Source organism: Orycteropus afer, unplaced genomic scaffold (genome assembly GCF_000298275.1).
Source record: "Orycteropus afer afer isolate SDZICR_OR568_19922 unplaced genomic scaffold, OryAfe1.0 scaffold00010, whole genome shotgun sequence".
Classification (NCBI taxonomy): domain Eukaryota; kingdom Metazoa; phylum Chordata; class Mammalia; order Tubulidentata; family Orycteropodidae; genus Orycteropus; species Orycteropus afer.
In genome coordinates this window covers 11,796,457-11,818,659 of record NW_006921597.1, presented here as the reverse complement: position 1 = coordinate 11,818,659, position 22,203 = coordinate 11,796,457, and the positions used below count along the sequence as shown (strand labels likewise).

At 39.5% G+C, this 22,203-nt stretch overlaps 1 protein-coding gene across 1 annotated transcript in view; it reads right to left on the bottom strand.

The window, feature by feature from the left end:
- The window catches only part of DENND2C (DENN domain containing 2C), a 63,963-nt gene that overhangs the window by 28,641 nt on the left and 13,119 nt on the right, over positions 1-22,203 (bottom strand). Inside the window, exons 6-12 of the mRNA XM_007948899.2 lie at positions 21,058-21,102; positions 17,977-18,164; positions 4,696-4,805; positions 2,869-2,938; positions 1,796-1,873; positions 747-887; positions 123-271 (exon numbers count right to left, since the gene is read on the bottom strand). Of these exons, the coding sequence (XP_007947090.2) occupies positions 123-271; positions 747-887; positions 1,796-1,873; positions 2,869-2,938; positions 4,696-4,805; positions 17,977-18,164; positions 21,058-21,102 (781 nt within the window). The remainder of the gene's footprint in view (positions 1-122; positions 272-746; positions 888-1,795; positions 1,874-2,868; positions 2,939-4,695; positions 4,806-17,976; positions 18,165-21,057; positions 21,103-22,203) is intronic.

The following is a 22,203-nucleotide window of genomic DNA, read 5'->3' as shown; positions in this document are numbered from 1 at the left end:
GGAATTATCCATGTAACTATTCTACTTCATAGGTAATTGAGAGACTGATCCTACATTTTTAAAAACATACCCAAAGAACAAGTAAAATACCAGTGTGAAATGAAAACATTCTTATTTCTCACCTTAGGCTGTTGGCAACAAAGATTACTCTCCGCTCCAAAAGTAGAGAGGCACAGACCCGGATGAGATGACACACACTTAGGCACTTAAAGAGACATTCAAAATCAACATGTTCCAGTCGGGAATCCAGTGGTCGACAGAGTTCAACTGACTGAAATGCAAGAATTTACATCAGGGGATGTTAAAAAGTATCTCATGACAGCACTAATGGATCTTGTCATTCTTTTACGAGATAGCTAAAAGAAATAGGGTCTGCTACAAAGAGTTTACAAAGCTGCTTACTTGAAACCCCAAACCTAATACTTTATTTCTCTGCTATAAATTTCTGTTTAAATCTTTATTCTCATCTGTCAATGGCACGTATAATCTCCATTTATCACTCTAAAATCATCACTACAAGGGTACCAAAACTATGTAAACTAGAAAACTATTGGTTCCTGGGTCTGGGATCAACTAACTCACAGACAAATTGGGCATTTCTGCAGTGCTCTGTGGGATTAAATCATATTATTCAGTTTACAGAAAAGGAAACATGTGGTAAAGCTTCTGGAAACTCTGCCTTATTAGTATGACTTTATGGAATCTACCAAACCTTCTTTGAAATTTTTCAAAATCCTCTAACTTACCCCATCTCCAGCTCCAGGGAGATAGCTCTTAACCGTGATGGTGCGTCCAGGTGCTGGGAAAGGTGCTTCCATGACACTTCTCATGAATGGGTGAACCAGGGCTGGAGACATTTCTCTTCTCTTCTCTACTTCATCCAGAATCTACACGAATAAAATGTTATTTTATTATGGACTCAGTTCAAAAATATATGAATTCTATTAAAGCCAAAAGGGGGAAGACCCTCAACAAGATGGACTGACAGTGGCTACAACGATGGGCTCAAACACAGCAACAACTGTGAGGATGACACAGCACTGCGCAGTACTCCCTTGTGCACAGGGTTGCTCTGAGTTGGAACCAACTTGATGGCACCTAACAACAACAATGTCCTGATGCACAGACTCGCAGATAATACCAATGGAATTTAAGACATATTAACTTCTGCAACCAATAGACATTCATTAAAGACATCACGTCTCTTGGGGGTATCGTAGTTTCCAAGAAAAGTTTCTAATACGTTATCATGTTTTTTTTAGGAGAGAAGCCCCTTCTCATTTCTGTCAGGACTTGAGACTTTAGGCAGGGGCACTGACAATGCTATATTGCAATTTAAGGTCTGGGAAAGAAAGGAGAAAAGATAGAGCTTAAGGTTATGTCCTTCAAACTGAGTTTTAGCAAACAAAAAAGAGGATGACATTGCAACAGCAGCTAGATTAGACATCTAAATTTACACCTTCATGCCTGTTGTTCCTAATCTACTAATGGGAAATTTCTTCTAAGGTCTATACCACTTGACGTTGAATGACACAAGTGGTTTGCAACTGGCTGCTAACCTAAAGGCTGTCAGTTTGAACCCACCCAGTAGCTCTGTGGCAGAAAGCTCTGGTGAACTGCTTCTATAAAGATTTCAGCTAAGAAAACCCTATAGGGTAATTCTACTCTTCACACATGGGATACGAGTCAGAATTGACCAGACAGCACGGTGAGTTTGGTTTCGGTTGTTAGTGAAGTCATTAGAAATAAAAACTTTTTCAGAGCTCATTGTTCTCAGAGTCCATTTTTCACTCACCTTTGAAAAAAGGTTGAAGCAGCCTAGGCGACTAACCATGCAGTATACCTCGGGAAGTCGCTTTCCTTTGCCTTCTGGCTAAAGCAAAAAACAAAACAAAGATCAAGCAACACAAGTTTTAGTGAAGACTAACAAATATCTAATTTGGACTTTTAATATTCTTTTACGTACAGAGCAGGAACTAAGGCTCTAAGAACTCCCTGAACTCTCTCGCTCACTGAACTCAGACAGAAACGATGAGGAGTGCTAAAAACCATACAGGTAGTTCCCACTTATGATGTATTCAAGTTACCACAAGCTATATTTATGACCATCTATTTGTGTGTGTGTGTGTGTGCATCTTATCATTAGTAATATGTACTACATACAATGTGGCAGCATGAAATTTGCTGATGGAAAATTGGGCAATCTACTTCTGTAGAGATACTGCCTCAGAAACCCAAGAAGGGGTCACTATGAGTCTGAACAGACTCCACGGCAGTGAGTTTTTTTAAATCATTCTCAGATGTTCACTTATAGATGTTTATATGTGATGTGTCTAACCCCCCAAGACACATGAAGGTCAGATTTATAAAGATACTAACAGGAAGAAAAAATGAAAACTTAAAAAACAAAACACCACAGTGGTATTCAACTTACATCAGAACTGACTATGACAGAGCTGTCAGAATGGAACCCTGTTGTAAGTCAGGGACTACCTGTAGTATATTCCAGGTTTAGTGGAATAGTGGAGGAGTCTATGCAAGAAGAAAGCCTCAATATGAGTAACTCAGAACTCCTTGGATTGGACTGTACCCCATTCCTCAAATCTACCCAGACTGATACTTAGCCACCATATCAGCAGTTTACTTCTCCATTACAAAGTTAATACATAAATAAATAAAATCATACCTTTATATTTTGAAGCACTGCATGACTAAGTCCTTCCTCACTCTCGCTGTTTACAGTTAACATTGCTTCTTTAATACACAGAAGTGTAGCCCTCAAATTCATCTAGATAGTATTTTTGAAGTTACTATTCTGACCCTACTGTTTCTTGACAACCCTGCTGGTAGCATAAGTTTGGTCCTTACCAAGAGCTTCTTACAGTAACCAAACCACCGGCTCCCATCTTCACCAGTCAAGACAAAGGAGAAAGTTTCACTGGGAAAAAAAAAAAAAGAAGATTAAGTTATTTTGGGACCCAAACAACCACTTATGACATTCCTCATTGAAAAAAAACATTGAAAATTAAGGTCTGGCAAACAGTTATTTTAGGATCAAAGAGAGAACATTAATATTACACTTCTTATGATTCACATTCATCCTCAGGGAGAATGTCCAGAATATGGTGCCATGGATCGGAGTGAGAGAATAGGTGTTGGATGAGTTGTTGATTCCATTGCCTCCCTTTAACTTTCTTAATTATTTACTTTAGCTGTTAATTGGGTCTATTCTTTTCTTGAATGTTCAATTTGGTCAAACATGTGGGGAAGCTATAAAGGGTTTTGATAAGCCATTTTTCCCTTCCAAATTCTTATATTTTGTTCTGAGAGACCACATGGAACAGTGATAGGCAAAGCATTAATGTATAAAAATCAATGTTGTTGTTATGTGCTGTCGAGTCGGACCCAACTCACAGTGACCCCTCCTTGGGTTTCTAAGGCAGTATCACTACGGAAGTAGATTGCCCCATCTTCCTTCCGAGGAGTGGCTGGTGGGTTTGAACTGCCAACCTTCTGGTTAGCAGTCAAGTGCCTTAGACACTATGCTACCAGAGCTCCCAAAAATCAATAGGAAAAATACAACTCCTCATTAGAAACATGGGCAAAAGGCATGCATAAATAATTTACAAAAAGATCTACAAGATGTCTGAGAAACAAACTCAATAATTAGAGAAATAAAAATTAAAACAATGCATGTTTGTCTATATATTGCCAAAAATATGGACTGGAAGAAAATATGCCAAAATAGGTACAGTGATTATCTCTGTGTATTAAGATTGCCCATAATTTCTAATTTCTACTTTTTACTCTTCTGCATTGTCCAAATATTCTAGAACAAACATATATAGCTACTAGTTAGGAAAAAAAGCCAACCGTAGAGCAGCCAGGTCAATGTGAAAGAAGCTGCTTATGAGGGTGACATAAGTGGAACTGACAACATAAGAGCTTCAGGATTGATGGCTAAGAGATGAACAAGGCAATCCGGCTAAACAGGATATGAGATAGCAGTTAGTCTGGAAGCAACATGATGTTGAAGGGCAGAGCTACTTAGGCAACAGCTGAGGCTGTCATCCAGCAGGTCATCAGCATGGGATATGGTTCACATCAAGCTTTTCAGGATCATCAAAAATTACAATTTTGAACAAAGCAATTATCTATATACAAACAGGATTCAGAGATGATGAGGGTTTAATCATTAAAAAATGCTAATTTTCTCTAGATACTTGGGGAAAATGCTTTAACCGTTTCCCTTCTCAATATACCAAGCAAAATTTACTCTTCTCTCTCTACACCTCCCAAACTGGAGCCTCCTTTCATACAAGTTTTACAGGAGGCCACGCAGTCTAGGCTGTGACTCCTTCTATAAACCTGAAAAGGAAACAAGAAGCAGACAGTGCTCTGTTTTACTACTGTTTCCAGGTAAAGTCCCAAAGTCCACATTGTTTTTTTTTTTCCTTTTCTGTCCACTTACTATTTTTCCTATAGAACAAATTGAAGAAACTCTCAAACTTGCTTTCCCTGACACTGAAATTATTGTTTTTCTTTTTTGAGCCCCACAAAGGAAATGTTCTAAATCTGTTTCTTCCTTTCCTCCCACTGCATCCTTGACCTGCCACAGGGATTCACTGCTGGCTCCACCCATTTTCTATGTTTGCAGTTTCAACAAACAGAAATCAGATAAAGTAGCCCATTTACCTCTTGAGTTCTGAGGTTGGCATCCAGTCCTTAGAATCAGGAAAACAAAATTTTGGGATAACTTTGAGCCTCTCTTCAGTATCTTTGGATTGCTTAAAACCATGCTCACCCTGAAAAAGAGAATACTACTGGTGACTATTACTATGTAAGTAGAGAATAGAAATAAAAAACTCAGCTTGGTCTCAGGAACAGTGGTCTGGGATAAGCCCGAATAGCCATCTCAACATGGTTTGGCACTGCTTAACAAAATAAGAAGGTCAGGGCCGGTACCACTGAAGATGCACTGAGAACAGAGTTACTAAGAATGAAAAAATCCTATTTTTTATATAGAAGTGGTACTTGTGGAGATCCTACAACCTGGCATAACAGAGATGACTAGAAATACTTGCTTATCCAGATGTAGAATCTTAATTTAAAATTTGTATGCTAGTGGGAGAGTAGTATTTTCATGAATCATGGGACAAAAAAATAAATCCAAATCCATTTCACAATATACTGACAGCAAAAACCTAGTCAGCTCAAGGCACTCTCTGATCAATAACCAAAGATGCTTTGAAAGGCAGATAAATGTGATTTAGAAAAGACACTATTTTTAGAGTCCATTCCATATATAATCATTTCCCCATGTATATAACCTTTTCTACCTAAAGGCATGTGATTGCCTATAAAATTTTAGCAGGAAAGACCCTTTCGTAGAAGTCCAGTATTGTATTTTAAAAGATGGTTTAAGTTTAGTTAAGCCAAAAGTATGTGTTGCTGTTGTTGTTAGGTGCCGTTGAGTCGGCTCCAACTCATAGCGACCCTATGTACAACAGAACAAAACACTGCTTGGTCCTGTGCCAGCCTCACAATCCTTGCTACACCTGAGCCTATCGTTGCAGCCAGTGTGTCAATCCATCTTGTTGAGGGCCTTCCCCTTTACCAAATAAAAGTGGAGGCGGGATCCTCCACTTTACCAAGCATGACATCCTTCTCCAAGGAATGGTCCCTTCTGACAACATGACCAAAGTAGGTGAGACAAAGTCTGGTCATTTTCGCTTCCAGTGAGCATTCTGGCTGCACTTCTTCTAGGGCAGATTTGTTAGTTCTTTTGGCAGTCCATGGTGGTTTAAATCCACCAGCCACTCCTCAGAAGGAAGTTTGGGGAATCTACTTCTGTAGTGATGCCACCTCGGAAACCCAAGGATGGGTTGCTATGAGTCAGATCCGACTCGACAGCAGTGAGTTAGGTTAGGTTAGGTACTTTCAGTATTCTTTGCCAACACCACAACTCAAAACCATCAGCGCTTCTTCGGTCTTCCTTATTTATTATGCAGCTTTCACATGCATATAAGGTGATTAACGATACCATGGCTTGGGTTAGGCACATCTTAGATTTCCAAGAGACATCTTTGCTCTTCAGCACTTTAAGAGGTCTTTTGCAGTAAATTTGCCCAGTGCAATACGTCATCTGATGTCTTGACTGCTGCCTTCACCAGTGTTGATTGTGGAACCAAGTAATATGGAATTTTTGACAACTTCAATCTTTTTTCCATTTATTGTGATGCTGCTTATTGGCCCAGTTGCGAGGATTTTCATTTCCTATATGTTGAGATGTAATCCATGCGGCAGACTGTACTCTTTAATCCTCACCAGTAAGTGCTTCAAATCATGCACTTTCAGCAAGCAAAGTTGTGTCATTGTATATTGCAGGTTGTTAATGAGTCTTCCTCCAATCCTGATGCTGCCTTCTTCTTAATATAGTCCAGCTTCTTGGATTATTTGCTCAGCATACAGATTGAATTAGTATGGTGAAAGGATACAACCCTGATGTATTCCCTTCCTCATTTTAAACCATGCAGTATCCTCTTGTTCTGTTCAATCAACAGCCTCCTGGTCTATGGACAGGTTCCTCATGAGTACAATTAAGTGTTTTGGACTTCCCATTCTTCTCAATGTTATCCATAATTTGTTACGATCCACACAATCGAATGCTTTTGCATAGTCAATGCGGTAGTTAACGTTGTATGTCAACTTGGCTGGGCCTGGTTGAGTGCCTGGGCAGCTGGATGTAGTTATTCTCCATGGTGAGATTGGTAATTAACTCCATGATGGAATTTCCTGGAGCAGCTGAGTAGCCGCTTTAGGGATGTGGCCTAATTCTAACATGTAAGAAGCAACTTTGAGGAAGGTCTCCAGCTGATAGCACACTTGAACCTTACATGTAGTTGAAGTGTTGTTCAGCAGCCTGTCATGTTGTCTTGCTGATCATAGGACTTTCAATGGACTTGAATTAATGATATGCCATGTGGTTTCATAATATCGGGATTGTGCCTTTTCACTTGTTGACCCTGGGTTTGTCAGGCTCAGCAGCTAGCAGCTGCCTGAGTGAAGAGATGCCTCTAGCTTCAGTGGGCCAGGAGCAAGAGGGAGAGCTAAATCCCAAGGTTGAGGGGCTTTCAACCAGCCCTTAGAGCCTAGCACCTGGAATTCGGACTTTTAACCTCCAAAATTATAAAAGGATAAACTCCTGTTTGTTCAAGCCATCCCATTTGTGGTATTTCTGTTGGAGCAGCACTAGGTAACCAACACAGTCAATAAAACACAAGTAAACATTGTTCTGGCATTCTTTACTTTCAGCCAAGATCCATCTGACATCAGCAATGATATCTCTCATTCCATATGCTCTTCTGAATCCAGGTTGACATTTCTGGAAGTTCTCTGTCAATATACTACTGCAACTGTTTTTGAATTATCTTCAGTAAGATTTTACTTGCATGCAATATTAATGATATTGTTTGATAATTACCACATTCTGGAGGATCATCTTTCTTTGGAATGGGTACAAATATGGACCCCTTCCGGCAGTTGGCCAGGTGGCTGTCTTCCAAATTTCTTGGCACAGACAAGTGAGTGCCTCCAGTGTGGCATCCATTTGTTGAAACATTTCAATGGGTATTCTGTCAATTACTGAAGCCTTGTTCTTCACCAATTTCTTCAGTGTAGCTTCAACTTCTTCCTTCAATAGCATTGGTTCTTGATAATATGCCACCTCCTGAAATGGATGAACACTGACCAATTCTTTTTGATACAGTGACTCTGTGTATTGCTTCCATCTTATATATATATATATACACATACATACACACACACATATATACGTTTCCTGCATCATTCACTATTTTGCCCATAGAATCTTTCAGTATTGCAATTTGAGGCTTGAATTTTTTCTTCAGTTCTTTCAGCTTGAGAAATGCCAAGCGTGTTCTTCCTTTTTAGTTTTCTAACTCCAGATCTTTGCATGTTTCATTATAATAATTGACTGTTTTCTCAGGCTGCTCTTCGAAATCTTCTGTTCAGCTCTTTTATCTTGTTTATTCTATTCACTTTAGCTACTCTCTGTTCAAGGGCAAGTTTCAGTGTCTCTTCTGACATCCACTTTGGTTATTTTTTTCCTTTCCTGTCTCTTAAGTGACCTTTTGCTTTCTTCATGGATGATGTTCTTGCTGTCATCCCACAATTCCTCTGGTTTTTGGTCACTGGTGTTCAATGCATCAAATCTATTCTTCAGATGATCTCTAAATTCAGGAGGGATATAATCAAGGTCATATTTTGGCTCTTGTGGACTTGTTTTAATTGTCTTCAGCTTCAACTTGAACTTGCATATGAGCAGTTGATGGTCTGTACCACAGTCAGCTCCTGGTCTTCTTTTGGCTAAAAATATTGAGCATCTCCATCTCCTCTTTCCACTAAGTAACTAACTAACTCTAACTAACTCACTGTTGTTGAGTCAATTCAACTCATAGCATCCCCTCCTTGGGTTTCCAAGGCAGTATCTCTATGAAAGTAGATTGCCCAATCTTTCTTCCAAGGAGTGGCTGGTGGGTTTGAACCACCAGCCTTCTGGTTAGCAGTTAGGCACTATGCCACCAGAGCTCCCACCTCTTTTCACAGATGTAGTCAATCTGATTCCTGTGTACTCCACCTGGTGAAGTCTACGTGTATAGCTGCTATTTATATTTTGAAAAAAGGTATTTGCAATGAATACGCTGTTGGTCTTAACAAAATCCTCTCATGCGATCTGCAGTGTTATTTCTATCACCAAGGCCATATTTTCCAACTACCAGTGATTCTTCTTTGTTTCCAACTTTTGCATTCCAATCACCAGTGATAATCAACACATCTTGATTTCATGTTCGGTCAATTTCAAACTGCAGAACTTAGTAAAAATCTTCAATTTCTTCATCTTTACCTTTGGTGGTTGGTGTGTAAGTTTGAATAATAGTAGTATTAACTGGTCTTCCTTGTAGGTGTATGGATATTATCCTATCATTGACAGCACTGTACTTCAGGATAGATCTTGAAACATTCTTTGTGACAATGAAAGCCATTCTTCTTCAGTTTGTCATTCCCAGCATAGTAGATCATATGGTTGTCTGATTCAAAATGGCCAAAACCAGTTCATTTCAGCTCACCAGCCACTCCTCAGAAGGAAGGTTGGGCAATCTATCTCCACAGTGATACTGCCTCAGAAACCCAAGGAGGGGTCGCTATGAGTCGGGTCCGACTTGACGGTACATAACAACAACAACAATGCCTAGGATATTGATCTTCATGTGTTCCATTTCATTTTTGACAACTTCCAATTTTCCTAGATTTATACTTCGTACATTCCACATTCCAATTATTAATGGATGTTTGCAGCTATTTCTTCTCATCATGAGAAGTGCCACATCAGCAAATGGAGGTCATGAAAGCTTTACTCCATCCACATCATTAAGGTCAGCTCTACTCTGAGGAGGCAGCTCTTTCCCAGTTGTATTTTGAGTGCCTTCTGGCCTGAGGGGCTCACCTCCCAGCACTATATAGGACAATGTTTAAGGGCTATTTATAAATTTTTCCAGTAATATATCAGACAGTGTGTCACTGCTATTCATAAAGTTTTCACCAGCCAATTCTTTGAGAAATGGATGGCCCCTTCCTTCTTCCGAGTCTATCTTAGTCTGGAAGCTCTGCTGAAACCTGTCCACCATGGGTGAGCCTGCTGGTATTTGAAATATCAGTGGCATAGCCTCCAGGCTCACAGCAACATGCAAGCCACCACAGTATGACACACTGACAGACAAGCAGTGGAAAAGATACGTAGAAATTAAAATTACTATGACTTGTCCTAGTTTAAAAACCAAACCAAACCAAATTCACTGTCATCGAATCGATCCAGACTTATAGTGACCCTCACTGGGTTTCCAACACTGTAAATCTTTACGAAAGCAGACTCCTTTCTTCCAAGGAGCAGCTGGTGGGTTCGAACCACTGACCTTTTGGTTAGCAGCCAAATGCCTTAATCATTACCACCAGAGCTCTTTACTTTGAAAAAAAGCAGATAGTAAGTCTAAATATCATATTGCCTTTAAATATGCCTGCTAATAAAGATGATCTATTCTTTAACTCAATTTCTAAAATAAAACATGTAGCCATTCTACATAACTTGGGTATCAAGATTTTTTTTTTCCCTTAAGGAAAAAGTATACTAAGCAAATTTTAGCTGTATCAGATTCTTTTAGTTTTTATTGGTAACCATAATCATCTTCATCAAGGTTTTCCACAGCAGACTCAATAGGGGCTCAGTCAGCTCTTTTCCTCCCTAAGTTGTAGGTGGCCTGAGGTCCTAAGATGCTAAGTAACTTGCTTAGAAGCATCCCTGAGTCACTGCCAGAGTCAGCTGGGTCCTTATTTGGTTCTGAGCTCATTAATTCAGGCTGTGCTAAAAACAGATTCAACCTCAAAATTTCCCTTTCCAAAGGTAAGACTGACCAAAAACAGGAAAAAAAAAATTTAGTTCTTCTCGATTGGGAAATATGATTACTCAAGACTGTCAAAATTACATTATTTTAGAGTCTTATGGTACTGTTAAACAGTGCTGTGCCATTATGCTTTCAGGCTACATTGAGGAATTTTATAAAAGAAATTTGTTGATTTATTCACTGTAGGGATGTTTTGAGGACACTGTGTTTTCTTTCTGTGACCCATGCAGGGAATGACTCTTAGATCCCAGTACAGCTGTGTTTCACTAGCTTTCTCAGGGAAACATGTAACTTAGCAATCATAAACACAAAGCCCAAAGTGGCAGATAAATGAGGCAAGTGTTACAAATAGTAAGGTGGAGAGTGAGTACATGGCCTCATATAAAGGGATTACTCCTTAATTTGCTACATAATTTGCAGAGCACAGTACAAGATGAAAATGTGGGGCCTCTTGAAAAATTAAAAAACAAAAACAAACAAACAAACAAAAAAAACCCCACCATGTCATTAAACATAAAAGTGAAATAGAAAACGTTTTCCTTTCTTCTGTTGTCTCTCAACTTGTAATCAGGTTTTTATTTGGTATTTAAATGATGTGCTCCCTCAAGCACAAGGCTATTGGAGGCCTGGTGCAGGAGAACCTCACAGACACTCAGAAGCCCTGGGAACACGGTATATATGCAGCCCAGTGGATTGGTTTCCCCTCCAGCCAGCCTCAGGACTGACAATCTGTGTTCTGATGGGTGGGAAAGTTGAGCCAGGCATCCTTCCTTTTCACAGGCCTGCCACTCCAACCCATGCCACCCCCAAGGCACTGCAACCTCCATGCTGGAATGTACTTTATTGTCTGGATTGAGAGGTTTGTCCCCCTTCCTCAAGATACCCACTGAACACACCACGGCATGGCCAGCCCAGGGCAGAGGGGTTCACAGCCATGCCCTGCCTGGACTCATAGCAATATGTGTTTGCCTGATCCAGCCCCTTCCCATGACCACATCGATGCCCAAAGATCACAGAGGGTAATGGTGGCATGGGGGAGGCTGGTCAGGGCTTGGGACACCAGAGGGCAGGGGCAAGGACAGCCAGAGGACTTGTCCTGTGAAGGCAGCAGGAGATGGGATCACAATGAGAACTGAGGCTTTAAGATCTCACTCAGCACATGCCCCACTGTCCAATTAGACTTCACTTACAAAACACAAATTCAAAGATAAAATTAAGAATTTTGAGATGGTGACTACAGATCATTAAACTCTTAGAGTTTAAGAGCATAGAGCTCTTCTGAGAGTGCCAGCTCTGCTCCTTACTCAACTTCAGCCAATTGCTGTCAATTAAAAATGTAGGTCAGGTGTTAGAAGTCCTTCCACTGTCTCAAGAAAATGTAGGAACAGATTTTTATGTGAAAAATGATTTTTAAATGGCAAAAATAATATAATAATATATTTTTATTTACAAGACACAATGCAAACCAAAAAAGCATGTTTATTGACTCAGTTTGCTCACAGATCATCAATTTGCAAACTGTGATGTAAGAATCAAGTTTGTTTTTGTAATTGTATATACAAAGTCCAGAGCCACTTGTTATAAGCTCTTTGAAGGGAGAGACCAAAAAGATCTTGTCCAATTGTATCCCAAGCACCCAGACCTAGCAAGTAGTAGGTATTTAATAAATACGTGATAGTTAAATGAATAAATGGAAGATTGTTTGAATATTTCCAAGTGGCACTGGGACCTGAGAATTGACCTAAAGATCAGCCCTGGTTGCAAAGGGCTGCAGGGATGACTGCACTGGTGGCCTATGACCAGGAAGGGAAACAGCAAGTTGGGAGACAACCTGAGCTGTGGACTTTCAGCTGTCTAGAGGGTGCAGCCATTTTGATTGTTTACAAGTGGTGGATATTTCAGATATCTAAAGTGACTGAAGGCACAGCCATTTTTCTTTTTCTTTTTTTTTGTGATTTGGGTCAAAGTTTACAGAGCAAGTTCACTTTCCATACAGCGGTTCGCGCACACTGTGTCTCATGACATTGACTACAATTTACCCCAATGCAAAAGTTCCCCTCCCAATTCCTCCCGATAGTTACCTCTTCCCTATGTCCATCCCTCCATCTACTCCTGCCCCTGAGCTGTCTCCCTGTGCATAAACAGCCCTTCTTTCTCCTATGATTGTTCTCTCCAAGGAGTGTATCTACCTCAGGTAAATGTTCAACTCATATGCCTGTCTTTTGTTTGGCTGGAAACCACAGGTATGGGTTCAATTCCAGACCTGAAGGGTGGCTAGGGGCCATAGTCTCAGTGGTTCCATCAGGCTCTATCAGACCAGAAAACCTAGTCCCCTCCCCCTTTTTTTTTCTCCAAATGATTTTGAGTTTTGTTCCACATTGTTCTCCCTCTCTATCCAGGATCTCCTGCATAGATCCCAAGTGGCTGACAGTGGTAGCTGGGCCCTATCTAGTTCTTCTGGTCTATAGCCTATAGGCTGCAGATCGTATGGTGTACCAGTTGCTAGGACTAATTGTTTCCATGAATCTTTGGTTTTCTTCATTCTTCTTTGCTCTGGACAAGGAGAGACCCATCGTTGCATCTAGATGGCTGCTTACAAGCTTTTAAGATCCCAGTCGCTACTAGGTGCAGCCATTTTGAATGTTTACAAGAAGCAGCCGTTTTGGATTTTAAAGTGACAGCATTCTCATTTGGATTCCAGGGATCTAAGAAGAGGCTCTGTTTGCCAAGGACAGCAGGGACATATTGGAGGCGGCCAACAGGAAAGAAGACAGGTGGTGAATGTATAAGTGCTGCCAACTAGAGGAGCACAGCATAGTACCCTGCTTACGTAGATAACATACAAACAAAACAAAAAAAGTGAGCAAGTTACTACAACATACAATCACCAATTAAATATAAACACAAAAACATCACAATGCCTCAGAGGCAACAGAGCATCACAGTCCACACAAAGAAGCAAGATAAAGCAGGAGAAACAAGGGACCAGGATACAGAGCCAAAACACATCTTTGAGGAAGACACAGCATTGGAACTCCCTGACAAGGAGTACAAAATAATTATATTTACCTACATTCAACGAATGACAGAACAAAGAAAACACTGACAAAATTGAGAAAACCCAAGAACAATTTTTAAAGGTAATACATGAACAAAATGACAAAATAAATGAAAAATTAGAAATGATACAAAATCTACCACCAGAAATCCAGAAGATTAACACCAAATTTTCAGAAATAGATAACACATTGAAGAGGCAAAGGAGCAGAACTGAAGCAATGGAAGACAAAATTAGTGAGATTGAAGGCAAATATCTCAATACTTCTTTGGAAAGGGATCTATCAGAAAAAAGATCAAAACAAAATGAAGAAAGCCTAAGGTTCATGTGGGATACCATCAAAAGGAATAACCTACGTGGAACCAGAATTCCACAATAGGAAGAGACAAAATGAAAAAACCGTTGAAGATTTGTTGGAAGAGAATTTTCCTGGTAGGATGAAAGATAAGAATATATCCATTCAAGAATCCCAACAAACCCCAAACAGGATAGACCCCAAAAGAAAATCACCAAGACATATCATAATCAAATTCATCAAAACCAAAGATAAAGAAAGAATCCTGAAAGCAGCACAGGAAAAACAAGTTACATACAAGGGGCAACCAATAAGACTAAGCTCGGATTTCCCAGCAGAAACTGTGCAGGCGAGAAGACAATGGGATGGTATATATAAAACCCTGAAAGAGAAGAATTTCTAACCAAGAGTTATATACCCAGCAAAATTGTCCCTCAAATATGATGGTGAAATTAGGACATTTCCATACAAGCAGAAATGAAGGGAATTTGTTAAAACCACACCAACCTTACAAGAAATGTTAAAGGCAGTCCTTTGGACAGACAACCAACAACAGCAAACAACAACTGACCATTAACACACATGAAGACGTAACCCAGAAACCAACCCACCTATGGACATATCCAAAGTAAATAAGCCTGCAAGATTGTAAACAGGGAACCAGAGACACCAATTGACAAATGAGGACAACTACAAACCAAAAAGAGGGAAAAAACTGTGTAGTTACAGAACTTCTAAATGGTAGGGAAGTCAAGACAACTACAAGATAGAACGGACTGTTCTAAACTTGAGAAGAAAATTATAAATTACAGGGCAACCTCAAAGAAAAATGGTAAACCTTCACATCAAAATTAAAAAGAGGACCAGCACAAATATCTAGCAAATACTAAAACAAGAGCAACGAGGGGAGTGAGTATATGATTCATAAACAAAACCAGCTCAGCATAGAAAATTATATGGAACAAAGAAATCAACACCACAAAAAAGCACATAACAAAATGACAGCAACAAATTCATACTTGTTGATAATTATATGTCTGACAAGGTACTTATCTCTAAAATTTATAGAAAACTCCAACACCTTGACAACAAAAAGATTAACAATCCAATTAAAAAATGGGCAGAAGACATGAATAGATACTTCACCAAAGAGGATATTCAGACGGCCAGTAAATACATGAAGAATGCTCACGATCATTAGCCATTAAAGAGACACAAATCAAAACAACAATGAGATACCATCTCAAACCAGCACTAATGGCAAAGTTCAACAAGACAGAAAATAACAAATGCTAGCAAGGATGTGGAAAGACTCTCATACACTGCTGGTGGGACTGTAAAATGATACAATCACTGTAGAAAACAGTATGGTGATTAGTTAAAAAAACTGGAGTTAGAAATACTATTTGACCCAGTAATCCCATTACTAGGTATATATCCTAAGGAAGTGTGAGCCAGGACAAGAACAGATGTATGCACACCCATGTTCATCACAGCACTACTTACAGTAGCAAAAAGATAGAAACAACCTATGTGCACAACAACAGAAGAATGGATAACCAAACTATGGTACATACACACAACAATGCTATGCAACACTAAAGAATAATGTAGAATCTGCAAAACACCACATAACATGGATGAACTTGGAGGACATTATACTGAGTGAAATAAGTCAATCACAGAAGGGCAAATATAGTATTAGTTCATTATTGTAAATAGTCAAGGAAAGGTTTATATATGTAAGATAACTTTTTTTGTTGGTTACCAGGGGTGGGAGAGGAGTGGAGGGAACACTGTAAAAAAAAAAAAAAAAAAAAAGTACATTGACCCATGTCACTTTAGTTTTATGCATTTACTGTACATAAATTATATTTCAATAAAATGCATTTTAAAAAAAGAGCCAAAGTATGACCTCAATTATACTCCACCTAAATTTAGAGACCATCTGAAGAAGAGATTTGACACACTGAACACCAATGACTGAAAATCAGAGGAATTGTGGGATGACATTAAGACCATCATCCATGAAGAAAGCAGAAGGCCATTAAAAAGACAGGAAAGGAAGAAAAGACCAAAATGGATGTCAGAAGAGCCTCTGAAATTTGCTCTTGAACATAGAGTAGCTAAAGAAAATGGAAGAAATGACAAAAGAGCTGAACAGAAGATTTCAAAAGGTAGCTCGAGAAGACAAAGTCAATTATTGTAATGAAATGTGCAAAGACCTGGAGTTGAAAATCCAAAAAGGAAGAACACGCTCGGCATTTCTCAAGCTGAAAGAACTAAGGAAAAATTCAAGCCTAGAGTTGCAATATTGAAAGATTCTATGGGCAAAATATAACCAAACCCACTGCTGCCAAGTTGGATCCGACTCATAGAGACCCCTCCTTGGGTTTCCAAAGCAGCTATCGCTACAGAAGTAGATCACCCAATCTTCCTTCCAAGGAGTGGCTGGTGGGTTTGAACTGCCAGCTTTCTGGTTAGCAGTCAAATGCCTTAGGCACCATGCCACCATAGCTCCCATTGAATATTACAGGAAACATCAAAAGAAGATAGAAGGAATACAGAGAGTCACCGTACCAAAAAGAATTGGTTGATGTTCATCCATTTCAGGAGATGGCATATGATCAAGAACCAATGATATTGGAGGAAGACATCAAACCTGCACTGAAGGAAATGGTGAAAAACAAGCTCCAGGAATTGATGGAATACCCACTGAGATGTTTCAACAAATGGATACTGCGCTGGAGGCACTTACTCCTCTATGCCTAGAAATTTGGAAGACAACCTGGCCAAATGACTGGAAGAGATCCATATTTGTACCCATTCCAAAGAAAGGTGATGCCACAAAATGTGGAAATTATCAAACAATATCATACACAAGTAAAATTTTGCTGAAGACAATTCAAAAACAGTTGCAGCAGTATATGACAGGGAACTTCCAGAAATGCAAGCTGGATTCAGAAGAGGATATGGAACAAGGGATATCATGTTGATGTCAGATGAATCTTGGCTGAAAGCAAAGAATACCAGAAAGATGTTTACTTGTGTTTTTATTGACTATGTAAAAGCATTCGATTGTGTGGCTCATAACAAATTATGGATAACATTGAGATGGATGGACATTCCAGAACACTTAATTGTACTCATGAGGACACAGACATAGACATAAACATACACCAGAAGGCTGTCATTCGAACAGAGAAGGGGATACTGCATGGTTTGAAATCAGAGAGTGCATCAGGGTTGTATCTTTTCACTGTATTTATTCTATCTGTACGCTGAGCAAATAATCCAAGAAACTGGACTATATGAAGAAGATCATAGCATCAGGATTGGAGGGAAGACTTATTAACAACCTGTGATACGTAGACAACACAACCTTGCTTACTGAAAGTGAAGATGACTTGAAGCACTTACTGATGAAGATTAAAGATTACAGTCTGTAGTATGCATTATAGGCATATGCCAGGCATTGTTCTAGGTACCTTACATAAGTTAACTCATTTAATCCTCATAACAAGTCCACGCAGTAGATAGTATTTTCCCCATTCTACAAGTGAAGAAAATAAGGCACAGAGAGGTTACGTAAGTGCTCAAAATCACAGAGCTAGTAAGTGGCAGATGCAGAGAGTTGGCCCCGAGTCCATGCTCTAAAGAAAAACAAACCAAACCCATTGCCACAGAGTTGATTCCGACTCATACCAACCTATAGGACAGAGCAGACTTGGCCCACAGGTTTCCAAGGCTATAATCTTCATGGAAGTAGACAGCGACATCTTTCTCCCATGGAGTCACTGGTGGATTTGAACTGCTGACTTCTTGGTTAACACCACCAGGTCTCCTTTCATGCTCTAAACCACTACCCCATCATGCCTCATTTATTATTCCTCTCATTAAGGATGAAAATATCGGATCTTTGTAACACATTTAAAAACTTGGAAAATGAATGTATTTTTGTTTTCCCTGTCTTGGTTGCAGCTCATGCTTGACATAAGATTCTGTCATAGTCATTTACCAAATCCTACAACAAATACAGTTTTGGTAAAAACTGGTTAAAATTACAGTAAACAAGAAAAGAGGAAATCAACAGACATAGAGACACAGGAATGTTCCTGAATGCCTCTTGGCCTCCTTGTACCTACCTTGCTAGGGAATTGTTGTATGATCTGGGGAATATAACTTTTTTCTGATGGTTTCTTCTGTAGGGACACTACCACAAAAAGTTCAAATAGCTGCTGCTCCTGTAATTCAATAAGGTCCCGCTCCAAGGTCTGGTAGTGAGGATTCCTCTTGGAAGCCTGCTGTAGCTGTGCTAAGCGCTTGTGGCGATCTGGAATAAAATCATGGAGCAATGTTTTTCCTTGTTCATCCAGAGGTCATGACCCATTCAGGATTAATCTTCATGCAGTCATTGCTGAATGAATGTTGACTAAGCAATGTCTGCCACATAGCCTCTTTGGGCTATGACATTTGGGGAATGAGTAAAGACCCTCACAGGCTTCCTGTCAGTAATGGAACTGACACACTCCATGTGCCAACTGGATAGCATAGAGTATGTGCCATTACACATCTATGCTATGCCATCTTTCATGGAAAAGCATCAGGACACATGGGAAACACCAGGAAAAAACACTGAACTGGCAACAGATGCCATTGGCAGGACCACAAAATCATGGGTGGGGGCTGGGGGTGTTGATAAAATAATAGTCCCACAGAGAGTAAGTGCATAAAAGGGAAGAGTTGGATAAAATTAAAACTAAGCTCACATTAAAAAACTGTCCTTTCCCTTTTCTGTTTCACTTCTGCCCTTTTTCCCTTCTCATATGTTTCTAATAATGGATATATACTTAAATCAATAAATTGTGCTAAATGCAAGAGGAAAAACACTGGAGAGGGAGAAGACATGTACTAAAAGAGTATTTCTCAAAAGAATGACATGATGGAAACATACTATTTAAGCAGTGTGAGGCAATAGTACTCAAATCTGGATAGTGTCTTTTCTCTCTTCTCATTTTTCTCTACATTTTGAACAATTTGGGGCAGTCATCACTAAAGGAAACTGTCCTTGCAAAAGAAACAGTCTACATGTCTCAGAGTTTTGTGTATGTCTCATTCAGAGCCAATGACTAAAAAGACTCATCCTCTGACTAATTGTTTTTGAGCTATGATACATTCTGCCCCAAGTAAAGTTACACTGTGGATCAAAATTTAAGAAGACTTAAAATATACATCCAGGAGTAACTGTCCCCTATAGCTCCCCAGAATTATCCAGTACATCTGAAGCTCTAGGCAAAGCCTAACTTATCCCCAAAGGGCTAAGTTCAATTCAAGAAAATTTTAGGTACTGTTTTTCGGTAACAACAACACTAAATTAGTCATCTTTATACATGTCGGATGAGCCTCATGATGATTTAAGTTTCCCATTTAGTCAGGCTACACAACTAAACACCTGAAGCAATTCAGGGCAGTGGAAGGGGCACAAGACCAATCAGTCATTATCAGATTAGAGTGTCAGACTTGGCACTTGCGGTGAATTGCTTGATGTGGCCCTTCTAGCCATTGTCCTCCATTCTGTGATGTTTTGTAAATCCCATTATCCATGCCTGTTTGGGGTGGTGTGGTAGTTAAGGTCAGGTATCAACTTGGCTGGGCAGCTGGTAGTAGTTGTTCCCTATAATGACTGGCAATTGACTCTGTGATGGGATTTAGGTTATTTCCATTGGGGCAACACAGGTGGAATGTATCTTGAGTCCTGCCTTGCTGGAGGGTATAATTCAAATCACCACCCTTAGCTTCCTTGAGGGTACACCTACAAATCTTCTGGGAAGATTTGCTCTCCTCTTGCTCCAGTTTTGTGTCTTGGCTCATCCTCATCTCACCCCTGGATTTGGGACAGCAGCCATCATCTGATCTGCTGATTGAGGTTCATCAAACCCTGAGAATTGGAAGGATCCTCCAGACCTACTCACGGACCTGGGACTCACCAGCCTGCCAGCCTCCACCACTACGTGAGACGAACCCTTGGGTGTCTGTGAGTTCTGTGAGGCGTTACAGCAAAATACAGAACCCTAAGACTGGGGAAATTACTGGGAGAAGGAGGAGGAGGAGTTAATGTCTGAAATGATGGAGTGGTACGGTAGTTTGGACATTTGGGACATCTTTAACCTCCGCCTCATGGGGACCGGCCTTGTGCTGATCTTTCTGAGAGAAACTGTTCAAGCAGCACTGCCCCATACTCAGCTTTGATAATTCAAGTCTCCTACTTTTTCCATATAGGAGCTCTGGTGCCATAGTGTCCAAGGCATCTGACTGCTAACCAGAAGGATGGCATGGCAGTTCAAACCCACCAGTCACTCCTTGGAAGGAAGACTGGGCAATCTACTTCTGTAGTGATACTGCCTCAAAAACCCAAGGAGAGGTTGCTATGAGTCAAATCCGACTCAAGGACAGTGAGTTTGGTTTTATTTTTGTTTACTTTTTCCATGCTTCACATGGCAGTCAGTTTAATAGGAACTAAATAAATTGCTGTGAAAAGTCATTAGATAAAGGACATAGAGCACCAAATACAGCTAAAATTACCTGGCCCTGTTTCACATATTCTAACAGACAGTAAACAGCATAATAAATACTAAACATTTACATAATAATGTAAATGCCTATGAATAAAAAACAAATATTTTCTTTCTCAATGTAAGAGAGCTATCAAAGTTACTTAAATAATTACACTTGAGTGACTATGAAAAATCAGATATTTAATGCTTAGTGTTTATCTCAGAAGGAAGGTTGGGCAATCTACTTCTGTAGTGGCACCACCTCGGAAACCCAAGGAGGGGTCACTAGGAGTTGGGTCCAACTCGACAGCACATAAGAACAACAAGAACAACATTTGTCTCAGAGTATGATTCATATGCTCTGTTTTGGCTGCCAGTAAACTTCTGCATGTATGTCTGGGCATGCAGCTCTGTGCCACTCCCCAAAGAGCATTCCATTTTAAGAGCCATACTGATTTACTTTGTTCCTCTATGAGAGATTTTAATGCTTCAAAACATCTGACAGCACACAGTTTAGTTCCCCAAAACTCAGCATGTTCTGATAATCAAGAAATTACCTACAAATGAAGGAAACTTCATGTGGGGAAAATATGCTTAATCATAAAGGTAAATGTCACTCCACCTATACCATGATAATCACGAGAAAGGGAGCAGCCCCACTGACTCACTCACTCTTTGGCAGATACTCAGCATCACTTTCATTCCCATTGGTTTCACCTGAAAAGAGAGAAAGAGTTTCCATTTGTATTTAACAGTAGGAAGTACACAAGGATGAGAACACCACAGAGCTTCCACAGACCTGGGGACTTGCAATAAGGAATAAGAAGAAGCATGTTGAGCCTTTCTCCAAATCACTTAGTTGTATCAGGTTAGGAAACGTTCCAAAACAGAATAAAAGGCTCAAAGAAGAAAACACTTTATTCCATTTTCTTCCTACATCCTGCATCCTTCCTCAGTTCCCTTCTCACCTTAAACTAGAGAAATTAATGCCATTGCAGACTAGCTTTGAGAATGCAAGTATAGTCCAGAGTGGACCACATTTCTCATTCTACATTCATATCCTTGCCTCTTATTCTTCAGTAAGGTATCAAAGGTAGAAGAACATCAAGCTGGCTAAACAAAAATCTGAACACTGACTAACCTATAAACTCAGAATAATGGGAAAATGTGAAAGCTAAGAGAGTTACCAAATAAGTTTATGAATATTCTACCCACGCCACGATGCTTCTAAGCTAACTCTAGTCTATATGAATTTTTCCTTCACTTTGAACTGTTAATACTGCTATGAGCTGGTCTTATTTTCCCCTAACAGATTTTAAGTATCTTGAGGATACAGGTTATATTTTTACAAGGGATTTGTTCTGTGCCACTGGACCTAGCACAATGCTGAGCTCAGAGACACACTACCACCCCCTCCCCCAAAAAAGTGGTTTTTGAATAAATGAATGAAATATTTCTGGATTAAATCTGAAAAGCTAAAGCAAAATTCTAAAAATGCAAAGAAAGGGAAAAATTTTTTAATTTACTAGGCAAAACAAAGTCTAAATGTCATAAATGAAAAGATATGTTTGATTAGATAATACATATAAAATACCTACCTAATAAAATATTATTAATAAATGAAAAAAGGTAAATAATAAACTGGGAAGACATTTGCAATAAATATTATAGATATAAAGGTATTTCTTAATATGCAGATAGTTGTTACAAATCATTAACAAAAAGTAAGCACAACAGAAAAATTAATTAAGAACAGGAATAGGCAATTCATACAAAAAAGATATATGAATTGTTGAGAAACAAGAAACATGCCCAAAT